This window comes from Acinonyx jubatus, chromosome E2 (assembly GCF_027475565.1).
Source record: "Acinonyx jubatus isolate Ajub_Pintada_27869175 chromosome E2, VMU_Ajub_asm_v1.0, whole genome shotgun sequence".
Lineage (NCBI taxonomy): Eukaryota > Metazoa > Chordata > Mammalia > Carnivora > Felidae > Acinonyx > Acinonyx jubatus.
The window spans coordinates 51566636-51587900 of NC_069396.1; the positions used below are offsets into that span (position 1 = coordinate 51566636).

Genomic DNA, 21265 nt, shown 5'->3' on the forward strand with positions numbered 1-21265 from the left:
AAGACACAGACAGACAGACGGGCAGACAGACAGATGGGGCGGGAGGCCGCGGGCGAGGTGGAGCCGGAGGACTGACGGGACCTGAGCGAAACGAACTTGCTGGGGTAGCAGGCTCCCTGGTGCCCGGACCCCGGGGTCCGAGCCGCCCCGGCCTCTGCACCCGGCCTCTCGGTGCCCCTGCGCCCGGTCCCCACCACCCCCTGCTCTGGGACGTTGGGGAGCCCGGGATCTTGGGGTGGGGAGGCTGCGGGGGCCGTGGGGTGACCTTCTGACCCTGTGCGGGCTGCCCGTTTCAGGAGAGGAGCCAGCAGCCCCTCTCCGCAGACGGCCCCCACCTCTCCGTGCCCGCCTCGGTCATAGTCAGCGCCCCGCCTCCCGCCCAAGACCCAGCCCCGACCACCCCCACCGCCAAAGGAGCTGGCCTCGGCCCTCAGGCCCCCGACAGCCAGGCTTCCCCGGCGCCGGCCCCCCAGGTAGATGAACCCCAGCAGCCTCTGCCCCAGCTCAGACTGAGCCTTGCCCCTGCAAACCCCTCCTTCCTGCTCCCTCCTTGCCCCTCGCTCTGGCTGCCCTGCCTGCCTCTCTGTCTCGCTGGCTTGGGAAAGGTGTCCCTTCGCTCCCCAGATCTTTCCTGAGGGTCTCCTGGCAGCCGTGGACTCCTAGGACCAGAGCCAGGCCTGGGGGAGCCCACACCGTAGGCAGGGACACGGGGTGCACACGGCAGGCACTTCTTTCCTACAGTGACCATTTTCACCTCCGGAGGAGTAACACGGTCAGAGGGTTCGCATCTCAAAACATAACCGGAGATGTAGCTGAAAAGCCCTGTCTCCTGAGCCACGGATTCCCGCCCTGCCTCCCCGGGGCGGTGCTGTGCATCCTTGTCCACGCGTGGACAGGCAAGGCGGCGCCTGGATTCTTTTTTTCCCACTTCGTACCAAAGCAGGAGCACACTCCGCATGCGATTTTGCACCTTCTCTCGTTCAGGGACTCATCTCGGAGACGTTGCTTCATTCTTGCGCGGACCGCGCCGTTCTCTGCCGTGCCGACGGGCTGGCATTTATTTAACTGGTCCTTGTTGCCGAGCAGCTAGGTCCTTTCCAGCCTTTGGCTGTGAGGAACCAAGCGGCAAAGCACGACCGTCTGTACGTCACTTTGCGGGGCGGGTTCTCAAAAAAGGAGAGCGCCGGGTGTCACAGGCGTCTGTGGTTGTGACGGGTGGCGCCAGATCGCCCTCTGTGGAGTATCAGTCGGGGCACCCTTTAGCAGCGGTATGTCGTCTGTGCCCGTTTCTGCACGGCCTCAGCAGTGTATTGAACTTCGCCCGCCTGCCGGGTGAAAAGCAGCTTCTCGCCTTGTTTCGGTTTGCGTTTCTGACCACGAGATTGGGCAGGTGTTCGTAGATGTTTGTGCTTTCCGTGGAATCGCCTGCTCGTACCCCTTGCCATTGAAAATTGAAAATGGTTCCTGAAAATTGAAATGAAAATTGAAATGCCATTGAAAATTGAAAATTGAAAATGGTTCCTGGCCATTTTCTTGTTGATTTGTAGCAACTCTTTACATATGAGGAACGTTGGCCTTTGTCTCACGCGAGCCATCAGCACGTGGGAGTGCTTTTCTGGCGCCGATGTTGTACTCGCTCAAGAAGGACTCGTGGATAGGTCGACGAGCATAGGCAAGGGGAGGAGGAGGAGATAACGTCAGCAAGGTGAGGGTGGCAGAAAGCATCGTGGACTTTGGCCTTAGACGACCACGATTTCACTCTCAGGTTCTGCTGCTTGCCCCGTGACCTTCAGCAACCAGTTTCTTCTTTCCTGAAACAGATGTTTGGGGAACGAGGGCGCTTAATAGGTGGCCGGCCTTGTGCTGACCCAGAGCAAAGCCCTGTACCCGCTGAGCCTCAATTTCTTCTTGCGCAAAATGGGAATAATAGGTTCTTACGGCTCTGTTAGGAGTAAACGAGCTACCATAGGCTTAGCCCAGAGTAAGCAGGCGGTAGGTGTCCACCATTTATCTTTTTTTTTTTTATTGTCCCCGTTGGGGGAGAGCGGGATCCGGTCCAGAGTCACGGTCTAGGAGGACACGAGACCAAGATGGGATCCGGCCATGTCTGCATCGAGAGGAGAAGCAGAAGTGGGGGAGGGGACAAAAGGCCAGGAGGCGCCCGGCGTGGGAGCAACTCACGCTGGGAGCAGTGTTTCTGGAGCGGGCCAGATACAGGCCTTCCAGCAAGCAGCTTCCATGGTCCGCCGTTCCAGGGCGTTCGTAGGATTTCCTCCGAGCGCTGTGGGTGCCACGGCACACACTTGCCGTGAGCAATCATTCCAGTTTACCTAGTACCGAGGACGTTCTTAGAAGGCAGGACTTTTTTATTTTGTTTTGTTTTATCTTATTTCATTTTATTTTTAGTGTTTATTTTTGAGAGAGAGAGAGAGAGAGAGACAGAGTGCAAGCAGGGCAGGGGCAGAGAGAGAGAGGGAGACACAGAATCCGAAGCAGGCTCCGGGCTCCGAGCCGTCAGCACAGAGCCCAACGCGGGGCTCGAACTCACAAGCCGCGAGATTACGACCTGAGCCAAAGTCGGACGCTCAACCGACGGAGCCACCCAGGTGCCCCAGGACTTCGTCGTTTTAAAACTGAGACCGTCCCGGGCAAACCAGGACGCGTTTGGTCACCCTCCTTACTCCTCACGACCTTCCCCAGCCACATCGTCTCAAGCCATAGCCCGCTCCCTCCGCAGCCCAGCCCGCCCTGGCCCTTGCCTGGTTCGTGTTTCTCCGTAGCATTTCCGGCCGTGTGACCCGACTGTCTAGTGTCCTTGTTTACATGGTTCTGGCCATACTGTAAACTCCACGAGGGCAGAGAGTTTTGTCCGTTGTCTCTTTGCCGTATCCCCAGTGGCCAGAACAGTGCCAGGCACACAGCCGACCCTCAGTGAGCCTGTATTGAATAAACCAACGGAGGAAATCATTTATTGAAGAAACGAAACACACGTACGAAACAGCCCCGCCGGTGCTGGCTCTGTGCCGAGTACGCCCCAGTGGAATCAAAGGGAGAGAACGTTCTGGGAGGAGACGCGGTTCAGCCGCAGGTGAAACAGCCTGCTAGATGAAAGCATTGAAGGCAGCGGGCTGCCCGTGAGGAGGCTGGCGAGGGTCCTGCTCTAGGCTAAGTGAGCAGGAACAGCCTCTGGGGGGAGGAAGTATTTGAGCTGAGGCCCAAAGAAGGAGAAGTTGTGGGGAAATAGCATGTGCAAAGGCCCGGAGGCCAGGGCCAACTTGGGATGCCAGGGAATGGAAAGTCGGCTGGAGTGGGGGGGGGGGAGGGGTGGAGCGAGATAGGGTCGGAGAGTTCGGCGGTGCCTCGTGGGCCAGTGAGTTGGGCCCTGGCAGTCACGGGGCCATGGCCTTGTCTGATTATACGATTTTCAGTGATCCTTCTGGCTTCCACTGGAGAGTGGTTTGGTGGGCCATGTGAATGGAGGTCCAGAGATCCTCATGCGACAAGGACAAGGGCAGTGCTTCAAAGGGGTGGTCACAGTGATGGTGGAGGCAAGTAGACAGGTTCAGGGGACGGTTTGGAGCTCGCTTCAGGATCAGAGGCACGAGGAGGAGGGCATTATGGGAATAACTTCGTGAACGACACCATTTCTCTTACGGTGAGACCTTGGATTGTGAGTAACTTGTCCTGGGAGCGTCCCTCGCAGGCCCTTGTGTTAGCGGACATGTCTAATAAATTGTAACTTGCTAGGCGAGCGAGGTCTCGCAGCCCGGGTTGTACGGGACGCCGAACGCCCCACGATCGCGACTGAGCCTGTGGTTCTTGAAATTCACTTTGCTCTACGAGTGCTTTGGATTACAAGCATGTTTCCGGGCCGAATCACGCTCGCACACCCAGGTTTTCCCATGCTTCTGCATGCTGTTCCGGACACTTTACAAGCCTTAGCTCCTTGAAACCTCCCTCAGGTAGGCAGTGTTATTATCCCCATTTTACAGGTGAGGAAGCAGAGGCACAGGGCGAGGCAGTCGCTTGCCCGTGGTTCCCCAGCTGCTAGGGCCTGGATTCGAACCCTGACAGTTTGTTGCCAGAAACACCCGAGGGATGCAGGAAGCCAGCGCTGAGCGTGAATCGCAGCTCTGCTCCGTGTCAGGGGCTCCGAGGCGTAGTTGACTCGTCTGCAAAATGGGCACGAGGCCACCGGCCTCACGGGCGCTCGGCACCGTGTAGGCGGGCTGTGGCTTTTGTGCCTACGAGAGTGCACGGCGTGATGGGAGGTTCTGGACAGACGTCTCTTGGCTGAGCAAGTAGGTGGGTGGGCGGGTGGGGGGCTGACCCGGCGGACAGGCGGGCGAGCGGACGGACTGAAGCATGAAAGCAACACGGAAACGTCAGCCGGGTCCCGACTTGTGATACGCGCGCACGCTCGTGTGCCAGGCCCGTCCCCAGGCTGGAAGGCTGCCGTCAGGTGGTTCTTTCGTGCGGCCCCCGTCCCCCTGCTTCGTGGCCAGCCTTCTGCAGGGACGTCCGGGTGAGGGGATTGATTTTGTCGTCGATACCCCGGCTCTTGAAATTGTCCCTTGAGGGGGCTATATCTTCGGGGGGGGGGGGAACGCTGACCATCCCGCTCAGGGAGCGCAAAGCCTCCCGTGTATTGTTTGTAGCGGGCTCTGGGAAAAAAAAAAAAAAAGCCACCACCCTTGTCGCCGTTATTCAACAAGCGTTACTCGCGTGTGGTTGAAAAAATGCAGTTTGGGGCGCCTGGGTGGCTCCGTCGGCTGGGCATCCGGCTTCGGTGCGGGTCGCGATCTCACGGTCCGTGAGTTCAAGCCCCGCGTCGGGCTCTGGGCTGACAGCTCGGAGCCCGGAGCCTGTTTCGGGTTCTGTGTCTCCCTCTCTCTACCTCTCCCCTGCTCACTCTCGCTCGCTGTCTCTCTCAAAATAAACTTAAAAAAAAAATACAGCTTAAAAGAAAAAGAGGGTATACGGTTAATTTCAGCGAGTCTTCCTTTTCGTGGGATTTCTGGCCCTTTCCGCATATAGACACTCCCCCCCCCCCCCCCCCCCCGGCAGTTTCTTTGTAGAGTGCCATCATGTGGCGTCATAGGGCAGGCACCGCGGACGTTTGAGGCCGGGTCATTCTTCATTGTGAGGGGCTGTCCCGTGCACTGTGGCGCGTGGGGTACCATCCCCTGCCTCCACCTCCTTGTTGCCAGTAACACCCCTTCTCGAGTTGGGACAACCATGGGATCTTCAGGGGTTGCCGTGGGTCGCTTGGGGAACCGAATCACCTGGGCTGGGAACCACCCCTGTGCACTTGGCCAGCATCCCTCGTTGTCTGAACTTGGACCCAGGGAGATGCGAGAGCCCATGTGTGTGCGAGGTGGGCACCTACTTTCCCTTTGCGTTTACACACAGAAACGCCCCATCCTGTTCTGTATCTTGCTTTGCCCTTTCAGCGATACCTCTCGGACCCCTGACTTGCAGACTTTTATTTTTTTTTTAATGTTTCTTTATCTTCAAGAGGGAGAGAGAGACAGAACGTGAGCAGGGGAGAGGCCAAGAGAGAGAGAGAGAGAGAGGGAGAGAATCCGAAGCAGGCCCCAGGCTCCGAGCTGTCAGCACAGAGCCCGACACGGGGCTGGAACTCACGGACCACGAGATCGTGACCTGAGCCGAAACCAAGAGTCAGACACTCAACCGACTGAGCCACCGAGGCGCCCCCTAAAGATTGTATTTTTAAGTAATCTCTGCACCCAACTTGGGGCTCAAACTCACAGCCCCGAGATCAAGAGCCACGCGCTCTCCTGAGCGAGCCAGCCAGGTGCCCCTCCTCCGTTCTTCTTAAATTTTTTTTTTTTAACGTTTTATTTATTTTTGAGACAGAGAGAGACAGAGCATGAACGGGGGAGGGTCAGAGAGAGGGAGACACAGAATCGGAAACAGGCTCCGGGCTCCGAGCAGTCAGCACAGAGCCCGACGCGGGGCTGGAACTCACGGACCGTGAGATCATGACCTGAGCCGAAGTCGGCCGCTTAGCCGACTGAGCCACCCAGGCGTCCCTCCTCCGTTCTTTTTAAATGCTGGTCACAACCATTAACCAATAGGCACCGGGTGTGGTTTGAAAACCACCATCCAGGAGAACAACCGTGGGGCAGTCATCAGGCATGGGGGCTCTGGAAACCCCACCCTGCCCCTTACAAGGCTGCAGCCTTAGCCAGGTGACTGACTTCTCTGTGCCTCAGTTTCCTTCCCTGTAAAACAAGGGTGATGATAAGAGCATCTACGTCACAGGGTTGTGGTCAGGAGTAAGTTCATACGCGTTAAAATGCTCAAACGGGGTCAGGCGTGTTGAAAATGCCACCAGGTGAAAGAAGCCGGGCAGACGCTCTGTAAAGGGCCAGTAGTAACCATCTGGGGCCTTGCGCTCTCTGTCGCGGCCCCAGAGCGCACGTAAACGAGTGAGCATGGCCGTGTTGCAATAAAACTTTATTTATGGACACTGAACTTTGAATTTCCTATTATCGTCACCAGTCACAAAATATTCTCCTCCTGATTTCTATGCCACCATCTAAAAATGTAAAAAAAAAAACACAACACACACACACACACAAAACAAGCCTCTTCTTAGCTTGTGGCTAAATATACGGAATGATAGGCCAGGCAGGCCAGGCTGGCCCCGTCGGCCTGTGGGCTGCAGTACCCCGTAGTTTCGTTATTTATTGACGTGGTTCCCTGTTGGAGAGAATACCGAAGGTGGCTTCCTGGGCAAACAGCGCTTCTATAAATACGCCAGTACCCAGGCTTTGCACAGTGGTGTGAAAATGCCTGCAGGGTACGTTTCTAGAAATGGAACTTCTAGATCAGAGAGTGGATGCGCTTCCCAGGCATTTTATGGAAGGCGTTGAAGCGATTGTGCCTTCGTGGGCTTTTTTGCCCGTGAAGCCTCCTCCGGTGGCTCCTGGCCAGGCCGCGGGATGTTCCGAATTCGGCACGAATGCCGTCTACATCTGGGCAGTGGGACTCTCCTGGCGAACGGTCCCCTCATATGGTAGTTTTTTGAAACATGACCGGAAGACTCCTTTCGTGCTGATTTCGAGAACTTCTAAAACACGGAAAAGAACGAAGAAGGAAAATAAGTCCGTGCAGGGGCCACCGGTAACATTTGGGGGGGGGTCATGAAGTTTTCTTTCAGCCTGATCTCCCCCAACCCATTTCAGACATTTTTTAATTCGGGGGCGACTGGGTGGCTCAGTCGGTTACGCGTCTTGAGTCTTGATTTCGGCTCAGGTCACGATCTCACGGTTTTCGTGAGTTTGAGCCCCTCGTCGGGCTCTGCGCTGATGGCGTGGAACGAACCTGCTTGGGATTCTCTCTCTCCCTCTCTCTCTGCCCCTCCCCTGCTCGCTGTGCCCCTCTCTCTCTCAAAAAACAAACCAAAAAATAAAACATTTCTAATTTTTAGCGTTAGGCGTTCTGTGCACATGGCTCAATCATCCGAAAGCAGTTCTTAGCGTTTTAAAGCCCCACCCCAGGCCTACCTTCCCAACCCACCGGCCCCTGCAGGAAACCACAATTCCTTATTTGGCCTATAGACTTCCGGCCTATAGACTTCCGTGTTCCGCGCGCGTGTGTGGCCGGGGTTACGTGTGGATTTACGTTTCTCCTCCGTCTCCGACCGCCCAGAAGGTAGCACATTCTAGGCAGCGGGTGGAGAGTTTCCTGGATCCCTTGGTGCAGCTGGGCAGTGTTCCTCCGTATCCCTCCTCAGGGATGGACGTGAAAATGGGTCCACGGGGCGCTTTTGGTGTGCATTTCTCTGGTTACAAGCGAGGTTGAGCATCTCTCGCAATAGATGAGCCTCTGTGTTTCCTTTTCTGTGCGCTGTCTGATCATGCCCTTTGCCCCTTGTTCTCGCTGGTTGTTAGTGATTTCTGGAGGCTGATGGCATATGCTCTGAATTACGACTGTTTTCCCCCCCGTGTTATCATTTGTTTTTTTTTGACTTGGTTGGGCAGTGGGGGGGGGGGGTGCTGTGTTTGTCTGTATACATATATTTTTTTCATTTTTAATGTTTATTTTTGAGAGGGAAAGAGACAGAGTACAAGCAGGGGAGAAGCAGAGAGAGAGAGAGACACGGAATCCGAGGCAGGCTCCAGGCTCTGAGCTGTCGGCACAGAGCCCGACGCGGGGCTCGAGCTCAGGAACTGTGAGATCATGACCTGAGCCGAAGTCCGACGCTCAACCGACTGAGCCACCCAGGCGCCCCTGTATTTGTCTGTGTTTTTAATGAGTAGGGGACGAATTTTTTTTAATTGTTATTTTTAAATGTTGAAAAAGGATTTGAAACATACGGCAACGTTCTAGGAACTGTAGAGAACCCACGGGTGTTCTTTGCTCTGTAACAGGATGTATTAGTTATCTGTTGCTGCGTAACAAATTGGCCCCCCACACTGAGCAGCTTTAACCAATAAGCATTAACTTACCTCGCATAGTTCGTGAGGACTGGGAATCTGGAAGCAGCTTAGCTGGAATCTGCTGGCTCACGGCCTCTCATGAGGAGGTCAGTTAGGGCTGCCGTTATCCGAAGGTTTGTCGGGGTGGGAGACTATGCTTCCAAGGGGGCGCGCTCACGCCCCCCTGGCAGATGGCCTCAGCTCCTCCCCACGCAGCCCTCTCCAAGGGGCACCTCAAAACCCGCTCCAAGGTTTGCTTCCCCCAAAGTAAATGATCCACCAGAGAGTCCCGGGACGAAAGCCGCGGTCTTTTCTAGAACTGCATCTTGGAAGTGGTGTATGCCCATCTTCGCCAAATCTGTTGGTCCCAGAGACTAACCCTGGGACGAGACCCAGGGTGGGAGGAGACCGAATAATGAGGAGGGAGGTGGGCATCGGTGGGGGCCGCCTCGGAAGCTTGGCTGCCACCCCGATGTACCCGTCGGCAGCGTGCTATGCTCTCTTTATCCTCCATTCTCTCGAGGTGTATCCGTTTTTATGCTGAAGCATATGTGTCTCAATCGAGACATTCTCCTTTCCTCCTTAATGCCTCAGCCTTCGAGAACAAGAGTGTTCTCTGACTTGACTGCCGCCCAGTTACCAAATGCAGCAAATTGAGCATTGAGACAGAACCATTGTCCATGGTGCATAATTTATGTAGCCAGTTGTCCAGCGGTCAGGTAATATGTTCCTCTCCTTATTTCCCTTAGCTTGCCGGCCGTCGTCTGGCCACGTGGGTTGTTTCCCCGCGTTCTCTGTTGTAAATACTCCCCCAACCATTCAGCAAGTGCCTGAATGGTTCCCGTCCCAGATTCCTAGAGGGCGGCGTACCAGGTCAAAGTCATGACGCTTTCAAAGCCCCCAGGCCAGGGGGCCCACCCGGGCGACAACCTCACCGGCCCCATGTGAGAGCCGAGGGCCTCTCGGATCTCTCCTTAGAGGTCGCAAGCCTTCAGGGAGGTGTGGATTGATTGGTTTGGGGGGGCTTTCAGTTTGAACGGCGGGAAGTTCTTCAGGGCCAGCCTCGGAAGGGTCCCGGGCGTTGGAGCCTTGACATCATGAGTCGGCCCACGTTGGGGGCTCAAGGCAGAGAGCCCCGGCTTTGGAGCCTGGTAGCACGGGTGGCCTCGGGAAGTCCCCTGAGCCCTCTGAGCTCGAATCCTTCCCCATCAACTGGGAAGTCACAGGGCGGGGTGAGGCAGGGGGACTCGGGACCAGCCCGTCTCGGCTCCCTGACCTCCGCTTCCCCCCGCGTGAAGTGGTTTCAGCGTCTTCTCTGCTTTCAGGCCCATGGAGGGACCACGCATAAGTGGTTGCAGGTGGCCATCCGTGCATACATCAGTGTGGGCTGTCCCCGGGGTGTGGATCCCGTGACAGCAGAAGGGGGCCAGCCCGGGGGCGGGCACGCAGCTGGTGCTCACGGGTTAGACAGGGGATGCCGGGGTCGTGATTCCGGGCGGGGGGGGGGGGGGGGGAGGGACAGCGCAGAGGCGCTCAGTCGGAGGTGTGTTTTAGGCCAGGTCACCGGGTACGTGTAACAGACCCGCGCCCGGACCGCGTGTGCCCGTCTGAGAGACACAAACACACAGGCACACGCACACGTGGCCCCCTGGGCGGGCCCGCAGCCACGGCCACACAGGCATACGTGGGCAGAGGTCGTGGACACTTACAGGGCCCATGGCTCTGGACCGGCGTCCAGAGGGACCTGGCCCTGACCCTCAGTTGCCACCCTCGTCCTGGGCGCTCTGGGGCCCCCAGCCCCCCGTATCGGTGCTGGTGTCCATGTTCCCGGCTCAGCCGGACGGCCAGGCCCCTCGGGGCTGGCGGCTGGGATGCCGCCCCTGTCCGGCCGCCTCCTTCCCCTTTGCTGCTCTGCTCGTGCTCCCTGGCCCCCCTGCCTCCCCGCTGGGCAGCTGGTGTGGTGCCCCTGCCGCCCGCCCGCCCGCCGTCACCACTGCTTTCTCCGCTGCTGCTCCTGAACCCTGCAGAGCTCACCCGCGTGTGGGGGGAGGGGGGAGGGGACCTCCAGGGAGGGGGTGAGATCAGAGGAAAAGGGACCGAGGTGGGGTGGGGGCAGGTGGAGGGGTGGGGTCGGGGGACCCGTAGGCGGGTGGAGCGGGCTGTTCGGAAACGAGGGGTGGGAAGGAGAAGCCGCGCTGAGTCCTTTCTCTCCAGACAAGGGGTGGCTCAGGAGAAGGTCGTTTGGTGGGGGCGGCTGGGGTGCCCAGCGTACTGGGGCAGCGGGAGCCAAGGTTGGTTCTGACCCCCGCCCCCTCCCCTCTCCCTCCCTCCCCCTGCCCAGATCCCGGCAGCGGCTCCACTCAAGGGCCCAGGCCCCTCCTCGTCCCCGTCACTACCTCACCAGGCCCCTCTGGGAGACAGCCCCCACCTGCCCTCCCCACATCCCGCCAGGCCCCCCTCCCGCCCGCCCTCCCGCCCCCACTCCCGCCCGCCCTCCCAGCCCCAGAGCTTGTCCCGCCCGCCCTCAGAGCCCACCCTGCACCCTTGCCCCCCGCCCCAGGCGCCCCCGACTCTGCCCGGCATCTTTGTCATCCAGAACCAGCTGGGGGTCCCGCCACCGGCCGGCACCCCGGCCCCCACGGCCCCAGGCCCCCCCCAGCCCCCGCTGCGCCCCCCCTCCCAGCCCCCGGAGGGGCCGCTGCCCCCGGCTCCCCACCTCCCGCCTTCCTCGGCCCCCTCTGTCGTGGCCTCCACGGACGCGTCCGCCAGGCTGCAGGCCCCGACACCGCCTGACTTCCAGCTGCAGTTCCCACCCGGTCAGGGGCCCCACAAGTCCCCCACGCCCCCTCCGACCCTCCACCTGGTCCCTGAGCCCGCAGCGCCCCCCCCACCGCCTCCTCGGACCTTCCAGATGGTGACCGCCCCCTTCCCGGCGCTGCCCCAGCCGAAGGCTCTGCTCGAGAGATTTCACCAGGTAATCGGAGGCAGGGACCAGCCCCGCCGCCCACCCCGCGAGCCCTGGCCTCCCCGCACAGTCTTGACGGGGAGACCCTCCCCAGCCCTGGCGCCCGGCCGCCGCCACCCTTAGGTGCCGCCTACCCTTCAACCACCTGTCCCCCGTCCTCAGGTGCCGTCCGGAATCATTCTCCAGAACAAGGCCGGGGGGGCCCCCGCCGCCCCGCAGACCTCCGCCAGCCTGGGGCCCCTCGCCAGCCCCACCGCCTCGGTGCTGGTCAGTGGGCAGGCCCCATCCGGGACCCCCACCGCCCCCAGCCATCCCCCTGCCCCGGCACCCATGGCCACCGCAGGTAGGGGAGAGGTAGCCCCACGCAGGAGAAACGTGGGGGGCGGGGGGCTGAAGGCGGGTGGGCAGGGGGAGGGGGTGCGGGCTGGGGCAGAGCTGTGGGTGCGTGAACCAAGGGGTCACCCGGACCTCACAGGACAGGGAAGGTGCAGCAGGAAGGGCTGTCTCCCCCGATCCGAGGGGGCACTCAGTTCAGGGCCAGGCCGGGCTACCGAGGCCAAAGAACCAGAGGAAAGTGGGCATGGGCTTGGGGGTCACAACATGGAGGGGCCTTTGTGCCAGTGACCCCTGAGCCCGGTCTGCCCCCACCCCCACCCTCAGGCCTCCCTCCTCTGCTTCCTGCCGAGAGCAAAGCTTTTGCCAGCAACCTCCCGACCCTGAGCGTGGCCAAGGCCGCCGCGGCTGGGCCGGGGAAGTCTTCTGGGCTGCAGGTAAGGGGCCACCAGAGTGGGGGGCGCTCTAGGGCCAAAGCAGTGTCACCGGGGAACCGGGAAAGGGTCCGGCGGGACAGAGGAGGCCAAGCGACAGGTGCCCAGTCTGGGCGGTGGGTCCAACACCAGGTCAGCCCGGTGGGTGGGCGCCTGTGAGAGCATGAGACGGACGGAGAGCCACAGACCCCGAGACAGAGCGTGATGACAGGAGTGATGGCCCGAGTGGGTCCCTGGGGGCGGCAGCCGGGAGAGGTTGAGGCTGGAGGAGGAGGGAAGGGTCGGGGAGTCGTGCCATGGGGGGCCCAGACTGGAGGGGGGCAGAGCAGTGTGGGGGAGACTGAGGCAGAGACCAGCTGCAGGAAGTGCAGGGCGGAGGGGGGAGGAGGGAAGGCAAGAACACAGCCGGTGGAGGGACCAGGATGCCAGTGTCTGGGAGGGCCTCGGAGGCCAGATCGCTGCCGGTGGTGGCCGAGAGGGAAGTGGGGGTGACTCCAGACAGTCAGCAGGGTCGGGGGGAGGCCGATAACCACGCTGGAGAAGGGGCGGGAGAGAGCCAGGCAGGTTCGGCGCGTCCCGTCCCGGGGCCGGGACCCCATCGTGGGGGGGTCGGGCGGGGGGGCATTGGCCCGCTCACCTTTGCCAAGGGCCAGGTAGAAAGGGGGTCCGGGCGCCGAGGGCAGGCCTCTCTGGCGATACCTCTCACCTGCCAGTCTCCTTCTGCAGTACGAGAGCAAGTCGAGGAAGCCCCCCACCCTTCAGCCCAGCAAAGAAGCCTGGTGAGTTGCCGCCCCCTGCGCCGCCCCCAGCCTTCCCGGAGGCTGGGGAGCAGGCTGTGGGGACCACCCTTCAGAAGGGGTTAGCTGTGTGATTTGGGGCAATAGGATTCCCCCGCAGATCCTCGGCTTCCTCTCTAGAAAATGGGGTGGGAGTCGTAGCGGTCACAGGGCAATGGGTGTGGGTTCCTGGACGCTGGTAAGACGGGCGGGGGTTCGAGGGAAGAGGTGGATGGGAGTCCAGGTTGGTGCGTAGATCGTTGTGGGTCCGCGGGGCTGTTCGGATGGTATTTGGGTGGACGATGGGGGGCCTGGATGGGTGTGGGGTGGATAGATGGACATTTGGGTGGGCGGGGGGTCTGGGCGGGCGATGGGTAGACCTCGGGTGCTCGCCTGCATGCTCTCTCTCGTCTGCCCTCCCACGGCAAGTGTTTATCCCACGGGCCCAGCCCTGTGCTGGATTCTGAAAACACAGGACAAGGATCCTGTGAAAACACAGGAGAGACAGTCACACCATAAAGCGATATAAGTCACCGCTACGGGCTGTGGTAGAAAACAGCCCTGGAGAGAATTGGATCCTACCCGCCCACCTCCCTCCCCCCCCTTCCCAGGGTTGCGGTTGGGACTGAGGCAGACTGGGGACATGCTGACCCCTGGCGGCAGGAGACGGTAGAACAGTAGAGCCTGGGAGGATGCGCTCCAAGCCCTGGCATCCGGCTCCCAGCCCTGCCTCTCCCTCGCCCCGAGTCCCCTGGGTGGAGGAAGGTCACTCCTCTGGGCCTCGAGTCCTTCATCTGTAGAGTGGGGACAGTGAGCGCGCCTACTCCCTTGGGCTGTTGCCAGAGTCCGTGAGACAGAACGAGGCTGCTCAGCACGCATTAGGACATTTCCCCGGTTGTGGGCACTGGGGGGCTGGGGGCTCGGGGCCGGGACCTGGTTTCTCCCGGCCTCACCACCAGCTCTGTGTGTGTGTGTGTGTGTGTGTGTGTGTGCGCGTGCGCGCGCGTGCCTGTGCGTGTGTGCCGTCTCTCCCCACCCCACCCGACCCCCCAGTTTCCTGGAACATTTGCACAAACATCAGGGCTCCGTCCTGCACCCTGACTACAAGACAGCCTTCCCCTCCTTCGAGGATGCCCTGCATCGTCTCCTGCCCTACCATGTCTACCAGGGTGCCCTCCCCTCCCCCAACGACTACCACAAAGGTGAGCCCCCCCCGCCCCCCCCCCCCCGACTCTCCCTACCTGGTCTCTAGCATGGGGAGGGGCGTGGGGAGGATCAGCGCGAGCCCCGCCCCCCCAGCGTCTGTGCCTCTGGACCTCGTCTCTTCTTCCTTAGTGGATGAGGAGTTTCAGACGGTCTCCACGCAGCTGCTGAAACGCACCCAGGCCATGCTCAATAAATACCGCCTTCTGCTCCTGGAGGAGTCCCGGGTAGGGTGCTGTCTGTCCCCCTTCCTCCCCGGGAGAGACCCCGCCCTTTTCCCCTTGCTCCCCCCCCCCCCCCCCCCCCCCCCCGGGCAGGGTGGAGGGAGGGAGGGAGGCTGGTGGTCAGATCCCAATAAGGACAGTTTGGAATCTGCTCCCAGCCTTCTGGGTTTGTCCCCCCCCCCCCGGGCCCTCCCCCTCCTGGCTGCTATTCTCTCTTCTCCCCCCTCAGAGGGTGAGCCCCTCAGCGGAGATGGTCATGATCGACCGAATGTTCATTCAGGAGGAGAAGACCACTCTTGCCTTGGACAAACAGCTGGCCAAGGAGAAGCCCGGTGGGTGGGGAGGGGAGGGGAGGGGAGGAGAGGGGAGGGGAGGGGAGGGAGGGGGAGGGCGAGGTGCCCCCCAACTGGTGCCCCTACCCTGGAGTTAGACGGGGGCTGGGGAGGAAGAGAGGTGCGTGGCCTTACCTTCCTCCGCCACTAGGAGGCGCCCGAGCCTCGCCTCCGCGCAGTGCCTGGGTCTAGCCTGACCTGCGGGCTCTGAGACCAGAGAGAAGGGAGTTCGTTTCCTTCATCACTGTGTGTCTGTTGCACTCCATCCTGGCAGAGAGGGGACCCCCCCCCCCCGCAGCCACCAGGAGATAGAAAAGCGGGGGAGCAGAGCCAGGACTAGGGTGAAGTCAGCAAGGCGGCTGGGTGACACAATGTAAGGGCCATTCACAGCAGCCGACTCCTGCTTGCACAGCAGGGGGACTTGGGAATGGCAGGGGCGTCGTAGCCACCCGTGTGTCCGTCCTGAGGGTCTGATGAGCCGCGGCCCGGCGGCTGGTGGCCGCGGGCTGCTCGCCGCACCGGGGCTCCCCCTGGCCGCGCCCTTCGCGGGCGCCTCGCGCCTCTCCTAACCCCCGCGCGCTTTCTCCGCCCCCTGGTTTCGCAGACGAGTACGTGTCTTCCTCGCGCTCTCTTGGCCTCCCCATCGCCGCCTCTTCCGAGGGACATCGGCTCCCCGGCCACGGCCCACCGCCGTCCTCGGCGTCCGGGGCCCCCGCCCAGCCCCCTCTGCACCTGCCCACCAAGCTGGTGATTCGGCACGGAGGGGCGGGTGGCTCGCCTTCCGTGACCTGGGCTCGGGCGTCCTCCTCCCTGTCCTCCTCCTCCTCCTCCTCTTCCGCCGCCTCCTCCCTGGACGCCGATGAGGACGGCCCGATGCCCTCCCGCAACCGGCCTCCCATCAAGACCTACGAGGCCCGCAGCCGCATCGGCCTCAAGCTCAAGATCAAGCAGGAAGCCGGGCTCAGCAAGGTGGTCCACAACACGGCCCTGGACCCTGTGCACCAGCCGCCGCCCCCCGCCGCCCTCAAGGCAGCCGAGCCCCCGCCCCGGCCGCCGCCGCCGCCGCCGCCGCCCCCGGCCACCGGCCAGATGAACGGCACGGTGGACCACCCGCCGCCGCCGGCAGCCACCGACCGCAAGCCGGCGGCGGCCCTGGCCCCGCACTGCCCGCGGCTGCCCCTGCGGAAGACGTATCGCGAGAACGTGGAGGCGCCGGGCAGCGGGGCGGGGGAGGGGGCCGGGGCCGGCAGAGCCCGGGGCGGCAGCCCGGCGCCGCCGCCGCCGCCGCCGCCGCCCGCCAAAGTGGACGAGGCCACCAGCGGGCTCATCCGCGAGCTGGCCGCGGTGGAGGACGAGCTGTACCAGCGCATGCTGAAGGGGGCCCCGCCGGAGCCCGCGGCCAGCGGCGGCCAGGGCAGCGGCAGCCGGGATGCCGCCTGGGAGGCGCCTCCCGCCAAGCGGCGCAAGTCCGAGTCGCCCGACGTGGACCAGGCCAGCTTCTCCAGCGACAGCCCGCAGGACGACACGCTCACGGAGCACCTCCAGAGCGCCATCGACAGCATCCTGAACCTCCAGCAGGCCCCGGGTCGGACACCTGCACCCCCGTACCCCCACGCCGCCCCGACGGCCGTCGCGCCCGCCTCCCCGTCGCCGCTGCACAGGCCCGAGGCCTACCCGCCCTCCAGTCACAACGGCGGCCTCGGCGCCAGGACGTTGAACAGATAACACCGGGCTGGTCTTCCCTTCCCCTGTCCCGCCTCCCCAGGTCCGCGCGGACGCCGGGGTGGGGGGCCCGGCCGGGCGTCTGACCTCAGCCTCCTGGGGGGGGGGACACGAGCCGCCGGGGATCCCCCGACAGTTTTTCTTGCCTAAGTTATTTGAGTCACAAAGGCCCCCTCCCCCACTTCCCGCGCCAGCCGGGCTTGTTGGGTGTGGGGTCGGGGGACTTCGGGGAGGGGGCTGTGATGTAAAATGCCCCCCCCCCCTGCCAAAGGTGGGGGCGATCCCGGTGTTTCGTCATTTCCTATTTCTTCCCGCTTCCTGCCACGCTCCGCCCCACCGTCGGGGGGTGGGGGTGGGGGGCACGTGTGCGTTTGCCGGGGATGCAGGTACCCTGGTTGCTCCCCACGCGTGTCCCCGGACTGGGCTCGTCCGCGTGGCTTCACAGACCCACGCGCCGAGGGCGCTCAAAGCTGGGGGGAGGGGGGCGCTGGGGGAGGGGGGTCCCTGCCAGCCTCGCTCAGCCCCTCTCTCTCTCTCTCTCTCTCTCTCTCTCTAGCGCCCCCCACAGGCTGTAAGAAGAACCACAGGGCAGGGCGGGCGTCAGCCAGCATCCCGGGGGGGGGGCCCCCTCTCGCAGGGCTGTGCCCGCGGGCGCCGTGTCACATCCGCGTGTGTGCGTCCAGCTCCGTGTCCTGTGTCCCCCCCCCCCCCCCGTGTGTGTGCTCGAGTGAGCAAGAGAGAGAGAGAGATTTCGAACCCTCCCGTCCTTCGACTTAAAATCCGAGCACCTCCCAAACAGGAAACCGGGGTCTCCCTCCCACCCCTCCACCCAGCCCCCCACCCCCCACCCCCACCCCAGCCAGTCTTCCCAATGTTCTTCCTGCCGCCAGCCACCCGCGCCAGATTTTGAAATCTCGGACACAGAACTAGTACTGTAAGATAAATTTTTTTGTACTGTATTTATTGTGTATAACGATTTTTTTAAAGGAGAATTCTGTACATTTAGAACTCTTGTAAATTAAAAAACTGATCCTTTTTTTAAAACTGTACCGACTCCGTCTCGGCCCCATTGCTTTTGGGTCTTTGTTGGGGGGCGGGGGGAGGGCGGGGGGAGTGGTTTGAAGTCTAGGGGGTGGGTCCGGACCTGAGAGGAGGAAGGGGATCGCGAGGGCTCGATTCCACGTGTATTTGCTGAACGCCTGTCGGGTGCCTGTTCTAGGCACAGGGGTGCGGGCGGCCGAGCAGGGCAGACAGAAGCCCCTACCTGGGGGAGAAGCGGAGAAGGCCGACGGAAAGCAGTTAAACCAAACACGGGTGATTCTTACCGTTCCCCCCATAAAGTTCCGTGGTCTCCGCGAAGGCCGAATCCGCGAATACGGAAGTGCCCCTCCTGGAGGAAATAGGAGGTTAGCTTCCTACCAACCATCAGTCGCAACATTTTCCTAAGCTGCTGGATACGTGTATTTCTGTAAAGACGTGTTGTTCGTATATGTCGTTGATCCGTCCGCATCGGGCTCCTGGCCAACAGCGCTGTGACTCAGGCCTGAACGAAGCTTCTCTGACACCCGGCAGGTCTGCGTAAGGCACATCCCGGCCTTCTGGCGCTTAGGAACGCCTAAGCGTTCCTGGTGCCCTGCACCAGGGCACCTCCCACCGCGACGTCACCGACGAAAACCCAAAAAACGTGAAAACATGGCACCAAACAACTTGAAAAGGACCCCTGTTGGGACGAGAGCTGACACCAGAGGGCGGGGCGTTGGCTTTGCTCAACCTTCGCCGGAAACTACGCGTGCTGGACGCCTCCCGTGTTTCGCCGGTCCGCGTCTGTCTGCGAGTTTGGGGGTGGGGGGTACCAGTAAATTTTAACAAGCGGATGACGTCACAGACAGGGCATCCAGAAAAAATGAGGATCGCCTGTAAATGCGTGCAGCGTCAGAGGACGAACAGTCGAGCGGTGCGTGCTAGGGTCCTGGGGCCACCATAACACCAAGTACCACAAATTGGGTGGCGCCGGCAGCACCATGGCGTGGGGGTCCTAACTTGACCTTCCGGCTGATGGTTCTCCCAGGTGTTCTAGCCTTGGGGCTAACCAGCCCCGGTGTCTCCTAAAAGGAGACCGTAACCATATTGGAAGACGGCCAACCCTTCCCCAGTGTGGCCTCATCTTCACTTGCTTACATCTGCAAAGATCCTGTCTCCCAATAAGGTCACATTCACACGTGCTGGGGACCTCGGCACAGCTTCCGGGGGGGACACAATTCCTAAGACGGGGTAGAGGAATGGACAAGGCTAGTCCGGTCCTAGGACGCCTTTGTGTGAATTAGAAAACAGCGCCCCTTTCTTCTGGGCACTGGGGTTCTGTTTTGGTTTGTGTTTGTGTTTGTTTTAATTAATCAATTGATTTTGAGAGAGAAGTAGGAGGGGAGGGGCAGGAAAAGAGGGAGAGAGAATGCCAAGCCGGGTCCGTGCTGTCCGCGCAGAGCCCCCACAACGGCTGGAACTCACAAACTGAGTTCATGGCCTCGGCCCCAAATCAAGAGGCGGAGGCTTAACGGACTGAGCCACCCAGGAGGTGCCCCCTGGGCACGGAGTTTTGAAGAGCAGACGGTGAGCTGGACTCCAGCCCCCGCTCGCCCATTGGGTGAGTGCTTTGTGCAGTGGGCAACCTGTGGAACTGCACGTTAAGACCCTCAGGATCGGTGGGAAAGGAAAACTCCTTTGAGGAGGGGATATTTGAACAGAGGCATACATGAAATGGTGGAGGGAGCCACAGTGAGATCTTGGGGGGAAAGCACCCAAGGCAGAAAGGCTCTGAGGCCGGAACACGCCTGGAGGGTTAACAGACTTGCAAGGAGGCCGGCCCACGTGGCTGGAATCTTGGAGGGTGGGAGAGGGAGGGAGGGAACGAGCCGTGAGATCCGAGGGAACCCAGCGGGGCCTGTGGTGTAGAACCCTGTGCTTCATGGCGATAATTTTGCCCAGCCAGGGGGAGCCAAGGCCAAGGTCCTAAGCAGAGGGCTGTGAGCGGACTTGGGAATTCCTGGGCGCCCTCTGGCGGCCGTGGAGGGAACAGGTGGGGCGACCGCGGAAACGGAGCCCAGCCCGCAGGCCCAGGTGCCCACGGCGCGTCTGGACCAGGGTGATGCGCCCAGTTTCTCCTCAGGCCCTTGGGGGGTGTTTGTGGTGGGGGAAGCGGATATGTGGGGGTCTCAGGAAAGAGAGACGACCCCCTCTCCCCCCACTGCTAGCTGTCTACTTCCCCACGTGCGAAATAAAGCACCGAAGAACACGGTTCTTAACATCCTTGGAACCCTGCACGCTCCGGGCTGCGCCAAAAAAGTTTGGGGCGATTTCCGCGGAAGTTCTGGAAGGTTGGCTGCATGCGGCCCGACCGGGGATGATTAACGTTTCTGGAACACTTCAAGGGCACTGTTTCGAGCCCTTCCCCCCGGGATATTTTATTTAGGCCTCCCAGAAGCCCCAGTGTGGGGATTGATAGCCCCAGCTCACGGGTGAAGAAACTGAGGCCCCGAGGGGTGCAGGAGATGGCAGGCTGGGCCGCACGCCAGGCGTTCTGGCTGCAAGCCCACGATCTTGGCCTCTGCCCACCCAGCTTCCCCGGGGAGCTGGGGGGGGGGGGGGCAGCAAGGCCTTCCCAAGAGGACTGTGCCGGAACCAGAGCCCCCCACCCGCGGGGGGAGGAGATCAAAACTGATCTCAGCTCCTGCAAAGCTAGCCCCCCCCAGGGACCACACTTCACTTGCTCCCAGATCCCAGAAGGAGCAGAAGCGGCTCGGTGGGTGCCTGTGGCGTCTCCTTTTCCACAGCTGAAGCATCTGGAAAAAGACAGAGGCCCAGAACACCTCCCTCGGGGTCCAAGACGCCCCAAAGCTCATCACTAACTCCCAGCCTTGCTGGCCTCCTTCTCCAACTGTTGTTGTTTTTAACGTAATTGTGGTAAAACATGCACAATGTGAAATTTACCACTTTAACAGTTTCTGGGTTTTTTCTTTTCTTTTCTTTTTGCCGCGTATTTATTTTTGAGAGACAGAGCGTGAGCAGGGGAGGGGCAGAGAGAAAGGGAGACACAGAATCCGAAGCAGGCTCTGAGCTGTCAGCCCAGAGCCCGACACGGGGCTCGAACTCACAGAGTTGTGAGATCAGGCCCTGAACCGAAACCAAGAGTCAGTGGCTCCATGGACTGAGCCCCCCCTGGGCGCTGCACTCTGTGCTTTTTGATCTCACTTCTCTGGGACTCGACGGTCTCATCTGTCAAATGGGGCTGGCAATACCCACTCCTCACAGGAAATGCTCGGGAATAGTGAAAGATTAACTCAACAAACGTTTACTGAGTCCGTGTGGTGTTTCGGGCCCTGTGCTAACCTGGGAACACGGCGGGAAGCCACCCAGCGGGGAATCCCTGGCGCTTGTGTTCTTGCCAGGGAGACAGCGACTTAAGCAGGGAAATGCAGAATGTGCAGAGCGGGAGTAGGAGCCATGAAGAAGATAAAGCAATGATGATGCATTCAACAGGGAGCCCAGGGAGGGCTTCTCTGAGGAGGGGACATCTGAGCACAGATGCGAATGAGGGGAGGGAGCGAGCTGTCAGGATCCCTGCGGGGAGAGCGGTTCAAGTGGTGGGGAAAGCAAGTGCAAAGGCCCTGAGGTGAGAGGGCTGTCGGTGTGTTTGAGGAGCACCCAAGAAGCCACTGTGGCAGGAGCAAAGTGGGGGGGGGGGGCGGTGAGGGAGGGAGGTGAGGGCAGAGGGAAGGGGCAGATCGCAAAGGGCGCTGGTAAATTGTAGGCAAACTAGGACCCGTTGTATA

General features: G+C 61.1%; 1 protein-coding gene across 4 annotated transcripts in view; it reads left to right on the plus strand.

Moving 5' to 3' along the window:
- The window catches only part of BICRA (BRD4 interacting chromatin remodeling complex associated protein), a 79307-nt gene extending 61819 nt beyond the window's left edge, over nucleotides 1–17488 (plus strand). For 3 of the 4 annotated variants that reach the window (XM_027037934.2, XM_053211385.1, XM_053211384.1), the window contains 9 exons: nucleotides 297–473; nucleotides 10792–11424; nucleotides 11578–11758; nucleotides 12076–12185; nucleotides 12909–12961; nucleotides 14012–14160; nucleotides 14294–14388; nucleotides 14615–14717; nucleotides 15322–17488. In XM_027037934.2, the coding sequence (XP_026893735.2) occupies nucleotides 297–473; nucleotides 10792–11424; nucleotides 11578–11758; nucleotides 12076–12185; nucleotides 12909–12961; nucleotides 14012–14160; nucleotides 14294–14388; nucleotides 14615–14717; nucleotides 15322–16442 (2622 nt within the window). In that variant the 3' untranslated portion in view covers nucleotides 16443–17488. The remainder of the gene's footprint in view (nucleotides 1–296; nucleotides 474–10791; nucleotides 11425–11577; nucleotides 11759–12075; nucleotides 12186–12908; nucleotides 12962–14011; nucleotides 14161–14293; nucleotides 14389–14614; nucleotides 14718–15321) is intronic. The other variant, XM_053211386.1, reaches the window with a different exon arrangement.
- Nucleotides 17489–21265: the final 3777 nt, after the last annotated feature.